We start from the raw sequence: 17824 nt of genomic DNA on the forward strand, positions 1-17824 counted from the left end.
ATTACTTCCTCTTTATTTTTGTGTATCTAATATCAATTGGTTTATGGTTACCATGAGGTTCTTATGTAACAACCTATGTATATAGCAGTCTATTTTAAGTTGATCATTGCTTAAGTTTGAGTGTATTCTAAAAACACTACAGTTTTACTCCCCTCTGCCATGTTTTATGTTTTTGATGTCATATTTTACATCTAAAAAATTTTGTGTATCCTTAAATAATTGTTGTAGATATATTTGATTTTACTCGTTTTTTATTTTAATCTTCATACTAGCTATATAGTTGGTTGATCCATTACCTTTACTTTGTATTTGCCTTTACTGGTGGGATTTTTCTCTTGCATAATTTTCATATTTCTGGTTATGTTCTTGTCTCTTCTGCTTAAAGACGTCCTTTTAACATTTCTTAAAAGGTTGGTTTAGTGGTGATGAACTCATTTACATTTTGCTTGTCTGGTAAACTGTTTTATCTCTCCTTCAATTCTGAACATTAACTTTGCCAGCTCGAGGTTCTTGGTTGTGTTTTTCCTTTAAATTCTTTGAATATGTCATGCCACTACCTTTTGGCCTGCAAGTTTTCTGCTGAAAAATCAGCTGATAACCTCACTGGTTTTACCTTGTATGTGTCAAGTTGTTTTTCTCTTGCTGCCCTTAATACTCTCTTTATCTTTAACTTCTGACATTTTAATGATAGTGTATATGTGAAGATCCCCTTGGGTTCACCTTTTAGGAATTCTCTGGGATTCATGGACTCAAATGTATTTCTTTCACCAGTTGAGGGGAATTTTCATCCATTGTTTCTTCAAATAGGTTTTCTCTCCCTTTCTTTCTCCTCTTTCTGGGACCCCTATAATGCAAATGTTAGAATGCTTATTGTTATTCCCGAGGTTCCTTAAACTATCCTCATTTTTGAAAATTCTTTTTTCTTTTTTGCTATTTTGATTGGGTGATTTCCATTACCCTGTCCTCCAGATTGCTGATCCTTTCCTCTGCATCATCTAATCTGCTGGTGGTTCCCTCTAGTTTCTGGTTTTTCTCTATTTCGTTTAGTTTTTTCTGAGGTTTTTGTCTTGTTCTTTCATTTGGAACATATTCCTTTGTCTCCTCACTTTACCTAATTCTCTGTGTTTGTTTCTATGTATTAGGTAGATCAGCTATATCTCCTGGTCTTCAAAGAATGGCTTTGTATAGAAGGTGTTCTGTGGGGCCCAGTGGTGTGGTCCTTCCTGGTCACCAGAGCCAGGTGCTCCAGGAACGTCCTCTGTATGGGCTGTCTGCATCCTCCTGTTGTGGCTGGGCTGCAGTTGCTGTGGGTGCACTAGTGTATGGGGCTGGTCCCCAGTACAACTGGCTATAAGGCCTGGCCACAACAGTTGTGGGCACTCTGGTGTACTGGGTTGGCCAATGGGATGGGACCCTCTTTGGGGAGACATTGGTGCTGACCAAGGGCACCTGCTGGGACTGGCAGGGTGAAGGGCTGCTTTAGTGGGGCTCTGGTGCTGGATGAGGCTGCTTGTTGGGACTGGCAAGGTAGGGGGCCACTTTGGAGTAATGCTGGCTATGTCAGGTCCATGGGCAAACCGGAGTGGGGCAAATGGTACATTAAGTTTGATGGAGAGAGTCAGAAATGTCACCTGCTAGTGCCAGGTTGCTAGGTAGAAGGTGAGCCAAATAAAAACAAAACAAATAAAAACACTGGCACCTGCCAGCCCCTTTATACCCAGAGAAAGTTGCAACAGATCCCTGCCCCTCAAGCACATGCCCTAAAATTAGTAAATGAATTTCTTTCTTATATCACCCAGGTACTTTTCTAACTGCTGCCTCTGCACTGGGACTTGGAAAGAGTGACTCTGTGCATGTGCCCTTTAAGAGCAGAGTCTCAGTTTCCTACAGCCCTTCTGCTCTCCTGCACATAAACCCCAATGGTTTTAAAGCCAGATGTTATGGGGGCTCATCTTTCTGGTGCAGGTCTCCCAGGAAGGGGGGCCCAAGGTGGGGCTTGGACCCGTCGCTCCTTGGGGAAGACCTCTGGGGCTCTGATATCCCTCCCACTTGTGGGTTCCTTCACTGGGTACATGGGTTCTGATTAGACTGCTTCTCTGCCCTTCCTACCTGTCTCATTGTAGGTTTTTCTTTTTATCTTCAGTTGTGGAAAGTATTTTCTTCTAGTCTTCAGGTCATTCTCAGAGACGGTTCTCTATCTGTAGTTGTAATTTTGGTGTATCTCTGGGAGGAGGTGAGCCCAGGGTCTTCCTTCTCTGCTATCTTGTTCTACCCCCACTTTAGTTTATTATTGATATGATCTGTGACGTGGCTCTAATTAGGACTTGTTCTAGATCTGTTTTAATCTGCAGGCTTTCTTTTCTTTACGTTGGTGCCCTTGAATCACTGCCCAGAAGTCTGGGTTATAGTGGGTAACATAGTTTCCGAGAAGAGTTTAGTGCCTTTTGGTGATAAAGTGTATACAATATTTGTTTTGTGTGGTGATGGCTGGTAGGGGGTCACACTGGCACTGCCCCATTCACTGTACACACTGGCACTGCCCCATTCACTGTACACTGTATTAGTAGAATATTAAGGGGATACCTAATGCAGAAAACATGCTTTGAAGTTAGAGGTTTATAGAATGAAAGCACATTGATGGGAGAGGCTTACTTTTTTTCTTCTTTTTGAGAGGGGTCTTTTAATTAATTAATTATTTAATGGCTGCATTGGGTCCTTGTTGCTGCACGCAGGCTTCCTCTGGTTGCGGTGAGCGGGGGCTAGTCTTCGTTGCGCTGCACGGGCTTCTCATTGCGGTGACTTCTCTTGCTGTGGTTGTGGAACACGGGCTCTAGGTGTGCGGGCTCAGTAGTTGTGGCACGTGGGCTCAGTAGTTGTGGCTCTCAGGCTTAGTTGCTTTGCAGCATGTGGGATCTTCCCGGACCAGGGATCGAACCCCTGTCCCCTGCATTGGCGGGCGGATCCTTAACCACTGCACCACCAGGGAAGTCCAAGGTTTACTTTTGTTAATACAGTTTTCCTTCTTTTGCTAGATTCTCCTGAATTATTTTGGAAACTATGTACCTAATGCATGGACACAAGACAATGGCTGCACTCTTTGTGAAGTGGATACAACTGACTTGTCTGCAGTAGATGTAAGTAGAATTGACTCTGTGTGAAACGTAGTAATAAAAAATAGTGAGGTGGATGGACCTACAGTCTGTCATACAGAGTGAAGTAAGTGAAAAAGAGAAAAATAAATACCAGATGCTAACACATATATATGGAATCTAAAAAAAAAAATGGCACTGATGAATCTAGTGGCAGGGCAGGAATATAGACATAGAGAATGGACTTGAGGACACAGTGGGGGTAGGGGGAAGCTGGGGCGAAGTGAGAGTAGCATCGACATATATACACTACTGAATGTAAAATAGTTAGCTGGTGGGAAGCAGCAACATAGCACAGGGCGATCAGCTTGGTTCTTTGAGATGACCTAGAGGGGTGGGATAGGGAGGGTGGGAGGGAGGCTCAAGAGGGAGGGGATATGGGGATATATATATATGCTTATGGCTTATTCACTTTGTTGTGCAACAGAAACTAACACAGTATTGCGAAGCAATTATACTCTAATAAAGATCTATTACAAAAAAAGTACATTGTCATGAAATACAATAATTTGTAAAAGAAAAAAAGCACATTATTTTATAGTATTGATAATATGGTAGATAATGGATTTAAAAAGCTAAAACATGATGACTCCGAAAGTTGCTGGATTTGTGTATTTCCAGCAAAACCAGTTAATAATTGACCCTAGCGAAAAGGGCTTGATTGTTAATATATACTAGCTTGCTATGGTTGGGTGCTCTTGTTTTATTTTAGTCTGGTAACTTGGTCAAAGTATTGAGGTACAATGCTTTGTTATTTATATGGACTAATTTTATCTGTGCTTGATTTTCAAATTTGATGATTTTAAAATAATACTATATGACTAAGGACTGTTTTAATATTTTATAGATAGTAACATATTAATTTCACAAATCCCTTAAGTAGGTAGTGCTGTTGACTGAGTTTTACAGATGAGAAAACTAAGGTATATATACGTTCAGTAACTTACTTAAGGCATGTGATTTTTTTTTTAAGTGTTGGGGGTGGGATTTAAATTTAGGCAGTCTGGCTCCAGATCCTATAATCTTGATCACTGTGCAATTTCACCTGGATGTAATGTACATATTATATGCCAGACACAGTGCTACTTATACATGTGTTTCATAGAGAATTATAGCTATAGTTTAATGTTTATACGTTGAGAGTAAATGAGCAACTGAAAGTAATTATTATGTGTCTATTAAACATTTTATGTATCCTTCTCTCATCAACCAGAGCAGTTTTAGGATATCTTATAGTAACATTTTTCTTCCAAAAAATTTCTCTTGTAACTTGTGTATGAACAATTGAATTCTAGGGATGATTTTGTCATTAAGGCTGATTCTTTCCTTCATTCACCATAGGTTTATTGAGTATCTACAGCATGCCAGATAAGTATAGACAGAAATAAAATTCACCTTAAAATAGTTCTGGTGACTCCTGTACCCATGCAAATACAAAAATACTCTCACCGTAAAGCACTCAGACTCCTGAATTAAATAGTTTCTGTTCTATTCTGAAAAGGAGGATAAAGAGTAACTTGTCCACATTTAGGACCTTCTGAATAGAACCCTATTTTACTTGAAAATAAGACTTTTTGGCCAGTCTCTCAAATAACAGACTGCATGTTTCCTATCTGGAAAGAAAGCCAGGAACTTTCTGACTGAAGCTGCATCATGAAGATGTTTAAAAATTCATCCTGATCGTTTTTGCAAAGTCTTCTGGAGAGAGAGTTAAAGCTTTTTATCTGTTTAGTATCCTTTTACATAAACTTTCTGGTGCAAAGATTGAAAAATATTTATATTATAGTTTTTTATCTTTATTTTTTGCATATAGGTGAAAATCACCTAATTCTTAAGCTAAGTTTTTTGTCTTATAGACTGTTAGAAAGGAAAAGCATTTTATTATGCAAAATAAATTTCTTATGTGTTTTATATGTGTAGTAATTATGCAACAGGGATATAAAAATTAAAATGATGTGGGTAGTTAAGATCTAGGGCTACCATATACTTAGGTGTGGGCCGTAGGCAAGTTTCTCTATACGTAAAAATGATAATGGCTATCTCAGAGGATTGGTAGGAGGGTTAAATGAAATTATATAGATGTGTATATATAATGATATTTTATATGTATAAATTATATATATGAGGTGCTAAGCCTTGATAATAGCTAACTGTTGTACTCTTAGTATCATTAGTATATAAAAATGAGCTTAGATTGACAATGGAGATGTAGCATGTTGAAGCCCAGTTCTTTACCTACTAATTTATGTGTTCTGAGTTGCTTAACTCTTCTAAGTCCCATTTTCCTCATGTGTAAATTTGGGGTAATAAATAACTTCTAAGGTTATTACAAAATTTAAATGAAATGCATCACATCATTTGATAAGGGAGAGTTGTCATCTAGTTTTTACTCATTTTCCCTGTTAAATTGAGAACTCCTAGAAGGTAGATATTTTGTCTTTAGTTGTTTGTATTTGTTTATTGATTTAGCAATAAATATTTGGGTGACTGAATGAATTGATAAGAAGGACAACAGTGTATGACTTGTACTTCAGTGCAAACAAATAATGTTATTATCCAGATAACAGAGGAATATGTGAGGTATCATGTGTGAAAAGATGGGGGAGAGGTACCTAATTCAGCACTTAACCTATATGGTACTTTAAAATATCTTGGGCTTCCCTGGTGGCGCAGTGGTTGAGAGTCCGCCTGCCGATGCAGGGGACACGGGTTTGTGCCCCAGTCTGGGAAGAGCCCACATGCCGCGGAGCGGCTGGGCCCGTGAGCCATGGCCGCTGAGCCTGCGCGTCCGGAGCCTGTTCTCCGCAACGGGAGAGGCCACATCCATGAGGGGCCCGCGTACAAAAAAAAAAAAAAAAAAAAAAGCTGTAATCTTTATTAAAAATTTTTTTCTTGCTCAGTAATGCACTGTATTTATTTTTTTACCTTTTGACCTCCTTCACCCATCTGTATGTAGTTTGTAATTTAAAAATCTATAATCTTTAACGTCAGGCTTTAAGACACTGATTAAAAAAGGCATTATAAAGAAATCTTTCATATGGTTCTGGTAATAACACTATTACATGGCATTTACTTATGTTTCTTTCTTCCTCAATCATTTGTAAGTTTTCCAAGCAAGGAATTTTCACTCCTTTTTAAAAACGTTTCTTATCACAAGGACGGACTAATAGTGGATATTTCAGAATTATTCATGCAATGAATGAAAGAAACTATTCTCTGAAACATACCCAAACAGAAATTAAGAAAATGTTAAAAATCGATACAAGATAAAATACATTAGTGAAAGAAAGTAGCTTTCCTTATATATAATATAATGATGAAGCAAAATAAAGTACTATCAGTAAAATGAGATTAAAGGTTCAGGGATAGAAATAAAGTCTCAAGTCCTCTGTGATTGTTTTCTTTGAGCTACAAATTAACCACTAAACTTCCAAACCATGGAAAAAAACATGGAAGCACAATTAGCATTCTGGCTTCATAGATGAAGCTGTCAAATAGATTTAGATCTGAAGGAAGTTTCTTTTAGGACCATCTTAAAGGAAGCATTAAATAGTAAAGCAGGTAGTAACCTTAATTACAGTATCCCTATGTTATACAATAGTGAGTTTCCTCTTCAACCTAAATCATAATGTTAAGATGTGATTCAGTAAAATCACTTTGGTGGGGTCCACAAAAATGTATTAGAGAATTGTCATGGGGCAGTCAAATTTAGAAGGTTAAGTTGTACTGATATTCTAGTTTATGTTTTATGTTGTATTGATTAAAACTTGAATAGAATTTAAAGTAAAACCATGCTAATTCTAATTTGCTTTTATGTTTGCCACAAAACAAAGGTTCACCCCAATGTAACAATAGGTGTTTTTATTGAGCAACCAACCCCTTTCCTACCTCGATTTCTGGACATATTGTTGACACTGGATTACCCAAAAGAAGCAGTTAAACTCTTCATTCATAACAAAGTAAGTATTTGAGAAATGAATATTTTATGGGAAAACTGTTTTGATCTTATTTGGAACTATTTGTTATTATTTAGTCATGTCTAAAAAAATTTTCTAAATTTGAGTTAAATTCAGTGGGGGATTTTTGAAGTCATTACTACTCTGCGTATTTAGGACCTAAGGATTATAGAGTTTAGAAACTAGTATCATACTATTGGGATGAGACACGTGAAACTGTCAATTTTTTGTAGATCAAAAATGGTTGAATATCAGCCATTTTTATATGTTCAACCTTATAATGAAGAGATGTCAAAGGGCCTATTGTTCTGGTACTTTCTTTTATAGAACCGGTCATTAAATTGTTTGCAGCTAATGATAATACCCAACATCAGAACTTGAAATATCTTCCATATACAGTATTGTTTTGATTAATTACACAATGGCATGCTCTTCCCCGAAAGATTTTGATGTTGTCATTTCCCTCAAAAATATTCAGAACCTCCCAAATACCTCCTACGTATAGTCTAAATTTAAAGACATTTTTCCTCAATATTTTTCAATTTTGCTTGTCTCTTCCCTGTTAAAACAGTTGGCATTTATTATCACCTAGAAAAGCTCAATAGCTGTGAAGTATGCTCTTTTCTCTCTTTTGTCCTAATACTTTTTGTTTAAGATTGTTCTTTCTTCCTGATGTACATATCGGCTAATCATTTGCCTTTTCCAGAGACTATTTTATATTTGCAGAAAACCACCTCAGATAAGTTTAAAGGGGTGGATGTATTGAGCATTGGCTTTGTAAAATGCATTGTAATACATGTACTTACATTAAAGTATTTTGTTTTTATGTATTGTGTCTTTTATTTATATTTTTCCTCCTTTCGTAGGACCTAAAACCTCTTGATAGCAGGAGTTATCTTCTTTTATTTAAAATTAACTCTATGCAGCTTTTGTATGATAAGTAGTTTTAACAAGCTGTGAAAAGCTTTCAAAAATACTTAGTGAAACTTGATACATAAAGAGCTCTGAAATGCTCTAATGATGGCGATAGGTAACCTTATCTAAATTTTAGCAGAGTTAGATCACCTTATTTAAATTTTAGCACAGTTGAATCACACTAATTTGATGACTTTTCATGTTGATTATTTTCTCATATTTTCTTATCAATAAAATTTTAACTTTCCCTTCTTTTTGTAAAAAACACAACTTTTTATGTGACCATTAATTTTCTCTCTGCTTAAAATAATATTGTAATATTTATTTTATAAAAAAGATTATAACAGATTAATCTGTTAGGTTTAATAGATATTTTTTATGGATATTTTACAAAACATGTCTAAGATTCTCAGGGCACAAGCCATTTTCCCCCTCAAGTCAGAAATATTTAATAGCATTCAGGATTTAAATATTAATGCAAGGACTAGGAGTAGATGTTAAAAGAATTTTCAAGTATATTTTTTTAAAAAAATTGATATGTATCTATTTTAGATTCTACATGTGATATTTAGATGATATTTCAATATAATATGCTTAATATAGTTATCACTTTGCCTGTAGTGAGTGAGTATGTGAATGATGGAATTCACAAATTTTGAATGTGAAGTCATCCCTACATATGAATACTTCAGTCATCTTATTGTCTTTTTTCTCACTACTTTTCTTCTTTTTTAAACTAATTTTCAATTTTTAAAATATGTTACAGGAAGTTTATCATGAAAAGGACATCAAGGTGTTTTTTGATAAAGCTAAACATGAAATCACTACTATGAAAATTGTAGGACCGGAAGAAAATCTAAGTCAAGCCGAAGCCAGAAACATGGGAATGTATGTTTTAGCAAATTTAAATTCAACCAGTATCTACTAAAGAAACTTAAAAAAGAAAGACAACTTTTCTTCAAAATTAGTGTCCTAAACTTGGATGTCTCAACTGTGTGTGTGCATGTGTGCCCACACATGAGCATACCTCTGCTGTTCGAACTATATCTATGTTTGTGTGTATTTATGTCTAAAGGGCCATGAAAGTTATTTACGTTTTTCTTTTAATGGCTAAGAGTCAATATATTTATTCAAAATATTAACTGAACTTCAGATCAAGATTTAAATCCCCAGACAGATGAGTAGTGTGACTGATGTAGCAGTGATTTAAATATACATTATCTGAAGCTTTTGTGTGGCAGAAATGTGTGTTTCAGATATTCTAGTTACCTATTGATCTAAATAGTACTATAACCACAGAAGAAATATTTTAGGTCCTTTGTTTAGCCCCTTTAATACTTCAGACAGATTACTAATAAAATTCTGGTAATAGCAAAAACGATCACTTATTCAGTGAATGTGAATTGAATATGCCCATCAGCGGGTTAAAAGTTGGTGATGAAAAGGTAAGACTCAGTGATTTCTCAGCAGGAGACGTTCTTGTCTTGTGCTGTGGAAGCTTCAGGCCCAAAGTGATGGAAAGTGCCTATTATGGGGGTAAAGGGACAGGCAGGAAAACGGGCCTTAGAAAAACCAAACAGATGTTATTACTAATGGTTCCATAACTTCATCATTGGAGAGTACCTTGGGTCCACATTTAGAACTTATTTTCTCTATTTAAAAAATTTTTGTATGTGCTCTGTTGTATCTGGCTTTGCCTTAGCACAGTGTTTTTTAATTCACTCATGTCATTACAATTATCAGCAGCTCATTCCTTTTCATTGCTGACTAGTATTTTATCATATGAATATACTGCAAGTGGTTTACACACGCCCCTGGTAATAGACATCGGGCTGTGTCCAGTTTGGGGCCAGTATGAATAAGGCTGCTAATGAAGATTCTTTATTAGAAGTGTGAATATGTGTGTTGTGTGTGTGTGTGTGTGCGTGTGCGTACATATGCTTTAATATATTTTGGGAAAATACCAAGGAGTGGACTAACTAGGTCATAGGGTTAGGATAGATGTATGTTTATAAGAAACAGCTAAATAGTCCAAAATGGTTGTACATTTTTTAAAATTTTATTTATTTTTATTTTTGGGTGTGTTGGGTCTTCGTTTCTGTGCGAGGGCTTTCTCCAGTTGCGGCAAGCGGGGGCCGCTGTTCGTCGCGGTGTACAGGCCTCTCACTATCGCGACCTCTCTTGTTGCGGAGCACAGGCTCCAGACGCGCAGGCTCAGTAGTTGTGGCTCACGGGCCCAGTTGCTCCGTGGCATGTGGGATCTGCCCAGACCAGGGCTCGAACCCGTGTCCCCTGCATTAGCAGGCAGATTCTCAACCACTGCGCCACCAGGGAAGCCCTGGTTGTACATTTTACACTTGTAACAGCAAGGTAATAGACCTCCATCTGCTCCACATGTTTGTCAACATTTGATATTGCCCATCTTTTTTATTTTAGCCACCCTACTGGGTATGAAAATGTATCTTACTGTGGTTAGGTATCTAAAGGTATCTAAGTCTTTTGTGCATTTTTGTTTACATTGAGTTATTTTGTTAGTTGTGTATTTGTAGGAATTCTTTATATATTTTGTATACAAAATCTATCTATCTAAACTCTATCTCTGTCTCTATAATGTTTTGTGAATATTTGTTCCATTCTATGGCTTGATTTTTTACTTTTTAAATACTGCCTTTTAATAAGAAGAAATTTTAATTTAATAAAATTCTATTTCGTCTTTTTCTTTTATGCTTTGTGCTTTGGGGTTTATTTTCTGTTTAAGAAATCTTTCTTATTCCAGTGTCATGAAGACATTCTTTGGAATTTTTCTTTCATAAGCTTTATCATTCTAGCATTTATGTTTTAAGATGTTTCAATCTGCAATTCATCTTGAATACATTTTTGTGTTTGGAGTGAAGTAGGGGTCAACTTTTATTCTTTGCAAATGAAATTCCAGTTGTTTCAATACTCCTTTTTAATTTAAGGCTTTTCTTTTCCGACTTAATTGACTTGGCCTTGGTCAAAAATCAGATAAGTGAGTATTTATGAGTGATTGTGAGCTCTCACTTCTGTTTTGTTGCTCTAAGATCAGTGCTACACTTTATTACTAGGGATTTATATTAACCTTGAAATCATGTGGTATAAATTTTTAAATTTTTTTCCAAGATAATTTGAGCTGTTTTTAAAAAATTATTTAATTTTCATTTTTATTGAGGTATAATTGACATATAATGTTAGTTTGAGGTGTACAACACAGCTTCAATATTTGTATACATTGTGAAATAATCACCACAATAAGTCTAGTTACCATCTGTCACCGTGCATAGTTACAGTATTTTAAAAAAATTTCCTCTAATTTTTTTGCACAATTTTAACAAACTTTCCTGTCTGTTGTCCTGCTTGACAGTTGCTTAGAAACAAATGTGTCATGGAGTTAAACACTGACAGTAGCAGAAAGTGATAACTCGGATCAGCAGTGAGGGAGGAGAGCTCAGAAAGAGAGAGCTCCAAATGCAGAAACCGTAATACTTGGAAGCCTATCATGTATCACAAGTAGTTCATTCCTTCGTGTTCCTGATGATAACGCTCCAGGCTCTACCAAGAAAGCATACATCACAATCCGTGTCCTTGGATAAGAAGCAGGGCAGTGACCATCTTAGAAGGAATTCCACGCAAATCACGTTTTAAAAGTATTAACACCTAAAGAGTTATATATACACCTGTATTTCCAAGATTCAATTAAAACTGAGTTGTTGGATATACAGGATCTTAACACTGTGAATGTGTGTGTGTGTGTGTGTGTGTGTGTGCAGAAAACATTTTGATTTGTGAAAAAAAGTTGTTGATAAGTACATTGGTATAAATTATGTTCCCTTTTTAGAGAGAATTAAATGCTGAATTATAAATTGCCCTTCTGACTGGATGTTTTATGCCTTGAAGTATTTAGTGGCTTGAAAATATATTTCACTTGCCCTAAAATTTTTAGTTTCACTCTACCCATGAACATCTGTATTGATCAACTGACCATTTTGAAATTTAAGATAATATTTATCCTTTTGGGTATAGTCTTACTATTTTGATTAGAAACGTATTTTAGAGAAACCTTATTTTGCTTATGAGCTTTATGTTAACATTTTTCAACCAGCAAATATTTATTTTATTTAATGCATATTTTATTTCTTTTTCAATCACAGGGATTTTTGCCGTCAGGATGAAAACTGTGATTATTACTTTAGTGTGGATGCAGATGTTGTTTTGACAAATCCAAGGACTTTAAAAATTTTGATTGAACAAAACAGGTACTATATATTATGCAATGTCAATTTATTTTTAAAATTATAATTATTTTCTGTATCTACGTGGACATGCTATAATTACTTGTCTGTGTTTAGCAAATTGAGGGAACTCACAAGAAATTATTTTCTACACCTTATAAACTTTCAATTCTAAGTAATTAGTTTTCTTTTAAAGAAGTCAAATAGAAAACAACCTGATGAAAATTTCAAAATATTCAATATTAGTTACAATCACAAATGTGATGTTTATCAATTATATTTGACCTATTTTTCTATTTAAAGCTAGATGAAATTGTGATCTATCTAAAAATAGAATTGTCTTATTTTCCACAGATATTTTCAAAGTAGAATTTCATAAAACTTCTGACCTAGAAAGTTATTACAGAGTTGGAAGTTCTTAGAATATGAAAGAAATTTCAGAGGTACATATTATCCCGCAGCCTGATCTGTGATTTTGTTTAGTACTGAACTAATTATCTCTAGGCAATACCTGTTTTCATTTAACTGAATTGAAATGGGTAAAAGGCACCATCTATACTGGCTTATAATGATATTAATCTTCATTTATAACTACTACTGCTACTACTATTAATACTCTCACTAATACCCCACCTTTAGTGAGTGCTTATTAAGTGCCAGGTATTACTCTGTGTATGTTCACATATATTAACACAATTATTTCTCTTAACAAATAGAATGGTTAGCAATGAAATGTTAGAATTACTGTTTTCATTTTGCTGAATAAAATATGTAAGAAGTCTATTATACTCCACTAATCCATCGTTTGTGTAATTTGTCAATTTGAGAATTCAGTTATTATTTCAAAAGCTAAAACCTCTCAGTATTAATCTTCTAATTCCGTACTGAAAACATTGAGGCACACAGAAGATGGATTTTGATTTTCAATGTCTCTTTCCCTAGCTCTGTCAGGCAGCTAAGATTATAAATTACAAGATTTTTTTCTATTAAATATTTGATCTTGTTAGTTATCGACATTGAATTATCATTCATTCCTTAGATTAACATAATATGTAGATTCTAATTTATGTTTTTATTTCCAATATTGTAAGTATTCTAAACAAAACAAAATGTAAATGTATCTGGTTAACGTTTTATTCTAATAGGAAGCAGGAAAAATAAACTACAATTATTATTTTGCATGAAGTGTATTTACAGACTGTGTGTCATTTTTCCATAGGTAAGAGAAAGGGCACACCTGGTCTTCACAAGATTGGAGGGTTGTGAAATAGGTTTTTTTGTGGAAATAGTTGGTCTATAACCTTCCTCTTGGAGGAGTTGTGTGAGATTTTCTTCAAAATTATGTGACACCATTACAATTTACTTCATTTTAAAAATAATTCTAACAGAACTTCAGATTTTGTTACCTCATTTGGAAAATGTTGACACATTATAAATTAGATTTCCTTAAAAGAAATCTGGCATGTTTTGAATTTGTAACATATACTTGTCTTAAAGGGGCTGCTTTCCTGGTAGGTAGTGAGACAGCATGGTATAGCAGTCACCTTTTATTTTGTTTTCTAAAATAGTCAAAAGACCAGAAAAATGTTTAGTGTTGCCAGGGCTAGCACCCATTTTAAAAGTTTTAACCCATTTAACCCATTTTAACCCATTTTAAAAGTTTAAAAAAAAAAAAACGGAAACATACTTTAAAGTAATTCAAGGCTTAACTTTAGGAAAACTGGCCTACTTACAAATATCTCAGCCCATCTTCATACATTTTTTTATTCAGCAAATATTTATTGGATACCTTAATGCACCAGGGACTGTTACGTCTGCCTAATAACAATGAAAATATTTGATTTCATTTAGTATAATTTTCGAAATACTAAAATAACTAAATAATTAAGGTAGCTATACTTTTTGGATATAAGTACGATACTTTTAAAAGTTGTTTTTATACTTTCATTTGCATTTTCAATTACTTTTCCTTTCTCATTAGTCTTTTTTTTTTTTTTTTTTTTTTGCGGTACGCGGGCCTCTCACTGTTGTGGCCTCTCCCATTGCGGAGCACAGGCTCCGGACGCGCAGGCTCAGCGGCCATGGCTCACGGGCCCAGCCGCTCCGCGGCATGCGGGATCCTCCTGGACCGGGGCACAAACCCGTGTCCCCTGCATCGGCAGGCGGACTCTCAACCACTGCGCCACCAGGGAAGCCCTCATTAGTCTTTTTTAAAAAACATCATTGAAAGTCATCAATGTACTTATTTTTAAAGAAAGTGAGGAGAGGAAATTCCTCTCTTTTATTTTACATTTAGTTTTTTGGACTAACTACATGTGTGCTAAATGAACTTTATTGTTTTCTGTGTCATGTTAAGCCCAAAACACATAATTCTGTGGCAGTTAAAAAGTAAATAATTATCTGGATTTGTTTTTCTCTCTTCTCTTTAGAAAGATCATTGCTCCTCTTGTAACTCGTCATGGAAAGCTGTGGTCCAACTTCTGGGGGGCCTTGAGTCCTGATGGATACTATGCTCGATCTGAAGATTATGTGGATATTGTTCAAGGGAATAGAGTGTAAGTTACTTGATTTGATCTTTTAATGTAAAATACTTTTATCTAAAGATATGGTCTTGTTAATATTATATTGAATTTTCAAACATTTTTTATCTCTTTATGTTAAATGGAAATTTGAAGACCTGGAGACCACTTGGGATCCTGCAATACTAGTGTAAAACTAATATTTAAAAAATTGTTCTTAAAGCTGTAAATCTTCAAAGGCACAAACTCTCAATTGTGGGAAATACTAAAAGGCAATGTATGATTACCATGGGTAGTCATCTTATGGTGGTTAGAAGAGGAATATTCTTTAAAGTTTGGAAAGGGAATTTAGTTTAGCTAATTTCTTTAGTGGCTAGGGTGAAGGTTGTTTGATAGCTTATAAAATTTTATAAATGAGCAAACAAAAACACCAACAATCAAACCTTCCAACATTTCCTTTTGCAAGAATTTTCTGTGTAATATAGCTAATATTCTGCTTTAAAGAGAAATTGCTTTGCCAGTATGATTTCCATTTCTAGAGTTTGAAAAGAATATACTTACTACAAAGTATGTGCATGACTGATATTTATTTCAGAGACAACAATTGATATTTTTTAAACTAAAAATTAATCACACCTGAAGTAGTTTTTTTGCTAAGGTAATATTAAGGAAGAATGTATCCTGTTTTTCATACAGATGGTGGACCAGAGTGACTGAGACATTAAGTGCTTTGCCTAATTTCTCAGATACATCAGCTCAATTAAAAAGGGTTAAAATGTAGGGAAAAAAAAAATCACACTTCTTGTTGAACAGTTGAGTGGTTAAGAGATGTTTTGCTTGTGAAAATAATAATAGGTGTAAAAGCAGTAATAGTCAATTTGAATGATGTAAACGATAAAGGCTTTTGTTAGCTGCAGTTAAGAAGCATGATAACTGAGAAAATACTATTAAGATCATATTCTGTTGTTTCAAAGTACGTTAATTGATTCTGGAATGATCAGGATAGACCACGTGCCCGATATTGTCTGTGGGTATAGCGGGAATAAGGCTTCATAGAAGTAGAAATAGAGAACTCATATTTCATTTGTTTTAAGCACTGGTGTTTTTCTGTCCAACCTCCTGTAATTGTTGTCTAAAGTGTAAGGAAAAGAATAAAATAGAGGTTTTTGATTTAGTTAATAGAAGAACATACCTTATGTATAAAAGCTACGTGAAAGAATGACATCTTGTGACGTGTGTGTGTGTGTGTGTGTTTTCCTTTAAAATTGAAACAATGCACACTCTACCATACCAGTGATTAATTTCTGAATTCAGCGGACACATTGTATATTTTTGATTGGCCATTTCCTTTGAGGCTCATCTGGTAAGACAAAATGATGTTACGTATATTGCTTTCAATTAACTACATTTCCTTGGTCAGGATCTTCCCTTTCTGTGCTCTAAAAGCAAAGGTATATCCCTTCAGGTGAACCTCTATTATATTGTTTTTATGAAATGAGTCATGTTCAGAATAAGGAGACAAGTGTGGGAAAGAATAAAGGACAAAATAAAGTGTCTCCCAACACTCAGGTACTTCTAGCTCTGTTTCTTTATATCTTCCTTTTTCTACAGACAATTGAGATAGCTTAATGAATTTCAAAAGGCTATATTTTAGGAGAATTTTAGGCTGTATTCAGTGATATGCTGGTAAATGTCTAACAACTAGTTCTTTGGGTTGGAGGATGCCCTGATTTGTAGTGTTAGCCCAGTTCTGTGTTCTGAATAGTTCTACCACGGCTGATTTCAGGCTTCCAATGTGAAGTCAGAAGGGAAGCCAAATGCTCTGGGGAGCCAGTGTGAGCTGGCTGCAGTATGCCACTGGCTGGATGTGCTATTTTTTGCTATCAGGCTGCTTAATCTTAAATGTACAACAGAATATTATACTCTGGCTGTATCAACAGAATGAGGGATGACAGCCAAAATGCCAAACATATCAATCTTAAAATGAAGTTTATGTAGGGAGATAGTGATTTATCTCATAGTATGTAGTGTTTACCAAGTAATCTCATGTATATATATGTGTACATATGTGTCAGATATCATTAAATGTTGTTTGCATTTGTGTGTAACTTGATTCAATAGCTTATATCTGCAAAATTTAAAAACATAGAAGGCATTTATTTTAAAAACATAAAACTTTGTATTTGTGGTACTTTGGAAAGTCTTATCTTTACTTTCAGAGGGATATGGAATGTCCCATACATGGCTAACGTGTACTTAATTAAAGGAAAGACACTCCGATCAGAGATGAATGAAAGGAACTATTTTGTTCGTGATAAATTGGATCCCGATATGGCTCTTTGCCGAAATGCTAGAGAAATGGTAGGGTATACAATAATGGCTTGCTTGAATGTCTCTATAAGATGGCTTGCTTTCCCAGTTGATGTGTCATTTGTTTTGGTGCCCTTTTTCTTTCTAATTTATAGTACTAGCCAATTTTTTTGGTTCTGTATTGAAATACTGGAAGCAATTATGGAGAATAATTTACCTGTGGAACATTTACCTATAGAAACAACTTGAAAAAAGTTAGGCTTGGTGCTTAGGTTAACTCATAAGCAACAGTAAGATTTTCAATAATAAACATAGATTTATTACGAATCAGCTTTGCATTTTTAAGAATTTGCCTTTACTTTCATTTGAAATTCAATAGTTAAAACCTGACCTAATTAAAGTTAACTGTATGAAGCCTGGGTGAAATGATCAGTTACACATTTAAGAAAAACACACTTTTGTCCTGAAATCAATGTCCATAATTTTTCTATCATTATTAACCCCATACTCTCAAAAAGTAGGTTCCTTACCACTAATCTGGGAGAAGGATCGAAACATGTAGTCTATTTAATCTATGTGAAAAATTAATGATACATTGCTATTCTACAAATGTACTTTCTTGATAAAACTTAAGTGATTGCAGAAAATAGTTTGTTTTTCAAAATGTGTTAATACGTCTTAAAACATTTATAAAGTTTTCTGTTTTAAAATGGTTGGGTTATTTT

General features: G+C 34.8%; 1 protein-coding gene across 3 annotated transcripts in view; it reads left to right on the plus strand.

Annotated features, from left to right (window-relative positions):
- The window catches only part of PLOD2 (procollagen-lysine,2-oxoglutarate 5-dioxygenase 2), a 109780-nt gene that overhangs the window by 80814 nt on the left and 11142 nt on the right, over positions 1 to 17824 (plus strand). For all 3 annotated transcript variants that reach the window (XM_019934124.3, XM_019934122.3, XM_073803719.1), the window contains exons 8-13: positions 3033 to 3134; positions 6983 to 7108; positions 8787 to 8908; positions 12190 to 12294; positions 14700 to 14825; positions 17009 to 17150. In XM_019934124.3, coding sequence (XP_019789683.1) covers positions 3033 to 3134; positions 6983 to 7108; positions 8787 to 8908; positions 12190 to 12294; positions 14700 to 14825; positions 17009 to 17150 — 723 coding nt within the window. The remainder of the gene's footprint in view (positions 1 to 3032; positions 3135 to 6982; positions 7109 to 8786; positions 8909 to 12189; positions 12295 to 14699; positions 14826 to 17008; positions 17151 to 17824) is intronic.

Source organism: Tursiops truncatus, chromosome 4, assembly GCF_011762595.2.
Source record: "Tursiops truncatus isolate mTurTru1 chromosome 4, mTurTru1.mat.Y, whole genome shotgun sequence".
Taxonomy (NCBI): Eukaryota; Metazoa; Chordata; class Mammalia; order Artiodactyla; family Delphinidae; genus Tursiops; species Tursiops truncatus.